The sequence below is a fragment of the Haematobia irritans genome, chromosome 2, assembly GCF_050003625.1.
Source record: "Haematobia irritans isolate KBUSLIRL chromosome 2, ASM5000362v1, whole genome shotgun sequence".
NCBI classification, from domain to species: domain Eukaryota; kingdom Metazoa; phylum Arthropoda; class Insecta; order Diptera; family Muscidae; genus Haematobia; species Haematobia irritans.
In genome coordinates, this window is record NC_134398.1 from 14,232,985 (window position 1) to 14,238,554 (window position 5,570).

Below are 5,570 nucleotides of genomic sequence, written 5' to 3' on the forward strand. Positions count from 1 at the left end.
TCTAGCCAATATTTGTGATGGCCATCAAGACCATCCAAATTGAATTTCTTTTCGCCGCTAAATATAACCGTCCCAAAACTTGTATTTTTCAGCAAAAGAAATACGAGCATTTTTATGGTGTTGTGTTATTCGTGGTTTAGGAATTTTATTTTCGTATTTTACTCCTATATCGTGCTTGATAATTTGCTGAATTTGTTGTCTAGTCACATTCAGACCCAATTCTACTTTTATTTCTCTGCAGCTCATATTTTCGTTGGCAGCAAGTTGGCGAATATGTCGCTTTGTCCTTTGGTCAACGGTTGCAATGTGCCCACTGCGTTTAGCACAGCCATGGTTTGTGGGATTTTTTAAAAAAGTGCTAATGTATTGTGGTGTCGATTTGTCACCGATGCAATTTCTCCAATTTTTTTACCAGCTAGGTCCATTCCGATAATTTTTCCGCGTTCTTCCTCTGTAAGTTCACTTCCTCGAAGCATTTTTCACTAAAGATTACAAATTTGCACTAAATTTATTCTAAATACATAAAAAGAACATAAATGTAACTCACCCAGAATCTATATTTATTATTAACAACGAAACTGTAATTAGCCTGTGCACTCTTCATCGAAAAAAATGTAAATGATGTACAATGCCCATGTAACTATATAACTATTTGCAATTGAACTTCTAACTATAAATTTCATATAACGGTACATCGAATTGGTGTTTAGCGATGAAATCGCTAATGATAATCATAGCTTAGAGGGTGATAAACATCGTTAAAACGAAAAATTTTAAGTACCGTTATTTTCGTCCAAAAGAGAAATGAAACAATTTTTGAACATATATTTATTTTACAGAGGTACTTTAAATCATCCTTTGCCCTAACCACCCTATTTATAAAATATTCAAAATACCATCCTATTATTGTTATTGCTCCTCTCTCTTGCTCACAATCAATACTCACCCAATTATTCTCAAACTTACTTCACCAACTTACTGAAAGCGTACCAGCGGGCCATTTTCCCTAAATAAATTAATATCATTTACCCCCATTTTTAGTAAAGCTCCGTTACACCCTCACAAAAAATCGCTTCGGTAACATATACTCCCAAACATATTTTGCTTCAAGCATATACATTTTTGGGTATTGCCCAAACATTTATATGTTTGATCTCTACCAATATATAATATGTTTGAAAGCATATTGGTCTAAACAATATATGTTTGGGTAGTCTAAGTTCCAAACATTTTGTATTTTTGCATCCAAATTCAATAATGTTGTCTTCCAAAAAACAATATGTTATTATGTGACCATATAATATGTTTGGAAGCATTTTGCAACCAAAAATATTATATGCTTAAAAAAATTCTCCCAAACAATATTGTGCTCAAAATTTTATTTATTTATTTATATATTTACAATCATAATGAATTATGAAAATAAACAGGTAATATAGGTGCTAACAACATAGGTTTTCGACCTGAATGCTCAAAATTTTGTTTCTGCCCAATTGTATATTCCCCCACATCTTTCTCACTTCCACGAGATTTTTTAGTTCTTAGCACCTTTTTCTGTAATACAAACATTGTAGAAGAAATTATTCAATTTTATGATTTTTTTTTAATTTTACCTTTTGCCGGACGGGGATTCGAACAGCGGACCACACAGTTTGTAAGGATCAAAGAAGTAGCTGATCAATTGCCCAAGGAAAAATAAAATGTTAATTTTGTAATAAGAAGCAACAACCACCAACTTAATTCAATATCGCTCCCTGTTAAATAGCGCTCCAAGCTACTAAACACATATATGTTTATAGGCTATTTCTAAATTAATATATGTTTGCATCCAAGCATATTATATTTACAAACATTTTATGTCCCAAACATAATATGTTCTAACATATTAACATATATGTCCCAAACATGTTATGCTAGTTTATGAACATTATATGCTTGCACTCACAAATATTGTGTTTAAAAATTTGTGTTCCAAACATATAATGTTTATAGCCAAACATATGAAAATCAGTCTTTTTCAACCGTGTAGTGTTCCATTAACTAACCAATTTTTAAGCCGTATTATGGACGAAGCTGTCATTTTGTCATCTTGCCATATGTCAGTTAGGAAATTAACTTACGAAAATTTTTCAGTTAAAGTTAAACGGAGAGACGATATTTGCAATTTACTTTCTGTTAACTAGCAGTTAAAGTTTAACGGAGCTACATGAAAATGGCCGTTAAAAGTTAAAAATTTTCCCAAAATTTTACTTCGATAGGAAATTTTTTCAAACTTTTTTTTCTATAGAAAAATTTGTCAACATTTTATTTCTATAGAAAATTTTGTCAAAATTTTATTTCTATAGAAAATTTTGTTAAAATTCTATTTCTGTAGAAAATTTTGTCAAAATTTTATTTCTATAGAAAATCTTGTAAAAATTTTATTTCTGTAGAAAATTTTTTCAAAATTTTATTTCTATAGAAAATTTTATTTCTGTAGAAAATCTTGTCAAAATTTTATTTCTATAGAAAATGTCGTCAAAAATTTTTTCTGTAGAATTTTTTCTTAAATTTTTTATTATTTTATCAAAATTTGGACAAGCAAAAAATGTTTTTTTTTTAATTCAGTCTAAAGAAACTCTTGATTATAATATTCCAATGGAATTTTTGATGAAATTTAGTGAAATGTACTTTTTCGCTGAAAAAATACCTCTTGTACTTTCTTAAAAATTGCAGTTTCCATTCCTGATGTACACACACTGAAAAAATACTTTCCTTAGGAATGACATTTTAGACAACCGAATTTATCCTTTGTTATAGAAAAATTCCTTGCCTCAAAAGAAAACTCTTCTTTTAGTGATTATATTTAATATTTTGAACGGCTTTAGCAAAAATATCCGACTAACTGATAATTTTAACACCTAAATCATCCTTTGCCCCAAACCACCCTACCTATAAAATATTCAAAGTACCATCCTATTATTGCTATTACTCCTCTCTCTTGATCGCAATCAATACACACCCAATGATTCTCAAACTTACTTCACCATGCAAGCATAACAAAAGTCAAACACACACAACAAACCAAACAACAGCTACTCAAACTTCATTCTATAGGCAAATTATTTTGCTCTTCGAATATGAGCGTGACAAAAAAGTTTCCTCTCTGGGTGTTTGCATGGACATCACAAATTCACCAGATTAATAGAGGTTTCCATTGAAATATTATTTGTTTAATTATTTATTAAAAAAACTAAACATACATACATATATTTAATTAATTAATTTGAAATTAATTTTTTTTCGATAATGTCCCGTAATCAATTCCAAAAGAAATACCAAAGCGCTTAAAACTAAACCTCCTATGATTATTAACCAAAGCCAATAGAGATCTTCCATAAATAAAGCCTTAGGTCCTCCTTCATTCTGTTTAGGTCTTAGCAAAGATATTTCTTTCATTTTTAACATATCGGAGAAGGTGTAGGTATGCCAAGCTTCCATTAAACCCAAATCATGCATTCGATGGATAAGATAATCAAAAGGCTCTTTATATTCGGAATCCTTTTGTAAGCGGAGACTAAATAAATGTGGTGAAGCTATGGTCAGGTTGTCATAGACACAAAAAATCTTATAGGTTAAACTCTGTTGCTGTCGTTTGAATGTCTGCCATACAGTCGAGGTCATGAAATATCCGTAAGAGGTATTGAAATTTTGACGCACAGTTTGGAAAAAGGTATTGTTTTTGGTAATGATCATATTTTTCACTGGATATGGAGGTTCTCTATAAACAGTCTCGGTCGCTAATATAGGTAAACCGACATGATTGAGTTCATCATAATTGTCGATGTGTTTGTGATAGGGTGGGGTGGTTAGAAGTGATTTTATCCTTACTGCAAATTGGATACCTATAACCAAACCATTGATGAACATTAGAATGTATAAAATTTTAAGGCTTCGATTTGGTAATTTGCTGGGCATAAATGATTGCCCCAAGATGCTTGGTACGGCCTTGTCGTTCAAAATAAAATTCCAAATTCCCCTTAGGTCTTCAAAAATCCAATCAATCAAAGAATGAAGTAGGGAAAAGATTAACGAGGATAGGAATAGAAATCCAAAAAATTTACCATTCAAAAGTGTCATATAAATTTCTCCAGTACTAAAGGGTAAAGGACATGGAACCATTAGCTCGACTCTAGTTACTTCTATGGCAGCGGTATTCATACGCCAGCTACCCCTATGACCTTCATCAATGGTAATGGGAATATCCACTAGATTTTGTTCTACCACATCTACCATATGAGTATAAAATGTTGATTTATCCAATACGGGTATTTTATACAATTTCAGGGTGGCATTAAAGCGTTCAGCAAATAATAGAACCAATTTGTTCCAAGGTCCACTCAGTTGTAAGTCTCCCTCTTGATCTAAATATAGATAAGTTCGTGGCGCCACTTGTTCTACATATATGACAATTGGCCTCCTTTGCATATTCTTCCAATTTTGGGTATATAAAGGACTCTCCGAACTTCCCAAACTCCAATTATATTGAGGATAAGGTCTGAGATTATAACGGGAAATTATAATCCCTTGCAAGCAGTCCATAAATACCAAAAGAATTTTTGTAAATTTATTTTTTTCACATCCTTGCAATAATTGACTTAGGAATTTGTTGTCATAGCTTTCTCCATTATGGTGAGTTATAACCAAAATTCTTGTCTGACGCATATAATCCAAAGTCTGGGCTAAATAATCGAATAATCCTGGATCCCAATTAGCAGGCATAAAGATAACCGCAATAATTTCCGAGTTGAAAATGTCTTTGAAAATAAAATTCTCACTCCCCTTGCCCATTATAATTTTGGGAAATGTAATCTGGTATAATTCGTTCATGGTATTGTGATGATGATTTTCTTCTTCATTTGATAATATTAGAAATACGGTATTGAATGGTGATTCCTTATATATTTCGGCCAATAGCTTTGGTAATCCATGATTGTAGGAATCTGTAGTATATTCCAAACCATTGTATACCGAGGTGAGTGTTGGTATTAGCGCTGCTAAAATTCTACAGACTAACAATGGTTTTTGTAAATATTTCATTGTAACTAAATGAAGAATATTTCTATGAACTATCTCAAACCTTGTTGGAATTTTTAATTACATTTTCCTAATTATTGATAGATTTTAATTCATTTATCATTACTTTAATGGGTTTTCTAATGAAATGTCAGACTTAAGAGCCTTTTTATGTACATTCAAAAAAAAAAAAAAAAATTAACCCACCAGGAAGGATACTTTGGAAAATGCAGTACTGTGGTACCTTTTCAATACTTTTCATCATCCCCGTGAATGATTTAGTACGTTTTGGTATATACAGGACGGTTTGCCACAGTTGGTGGCAGTGTTGCCAGTATTTGTCAACTTTTTTTTCTATAGCAAATTTTGTCGAAGTTTTATTTCTATAGAAAATGTTGTCAAATTTTTTTTTTTTATATAGAAAATTTTGCCAAAAATTTATTTCTATAGAAAATTGTATCAAAATTGTATTTCTATATAGACGATTTTGGCAACATTTTATTTCTATAGAAAAT

General features: G+C 31.1%; 1 protein-coding gene across 1 annotated transcript; it reads right to left on the reverse strand.

The window, feature by feature from the left end:
- Positions 1–489: 489 nt before the first annotated feature.
- On the reverse strand, positions 490–5,079 carry LOC142224455 (uncharacterized). Its single transcript, XM_075294226.1, has 2 exons — positions 3,319–5,079; positions 490–513 (listed from the first exon to the last, which is right to left on the reverse strand). The coding sequence occupies exons 1-2, from the start codon at positions 5,077–5,079 to the stop codon at positions 490–492; spliced, it is 1,785 nt and encodes a 594-aa protein (XP_075150341.1).
- Positions 5,080–5,570: the final 491 nt, after the last annotated feature.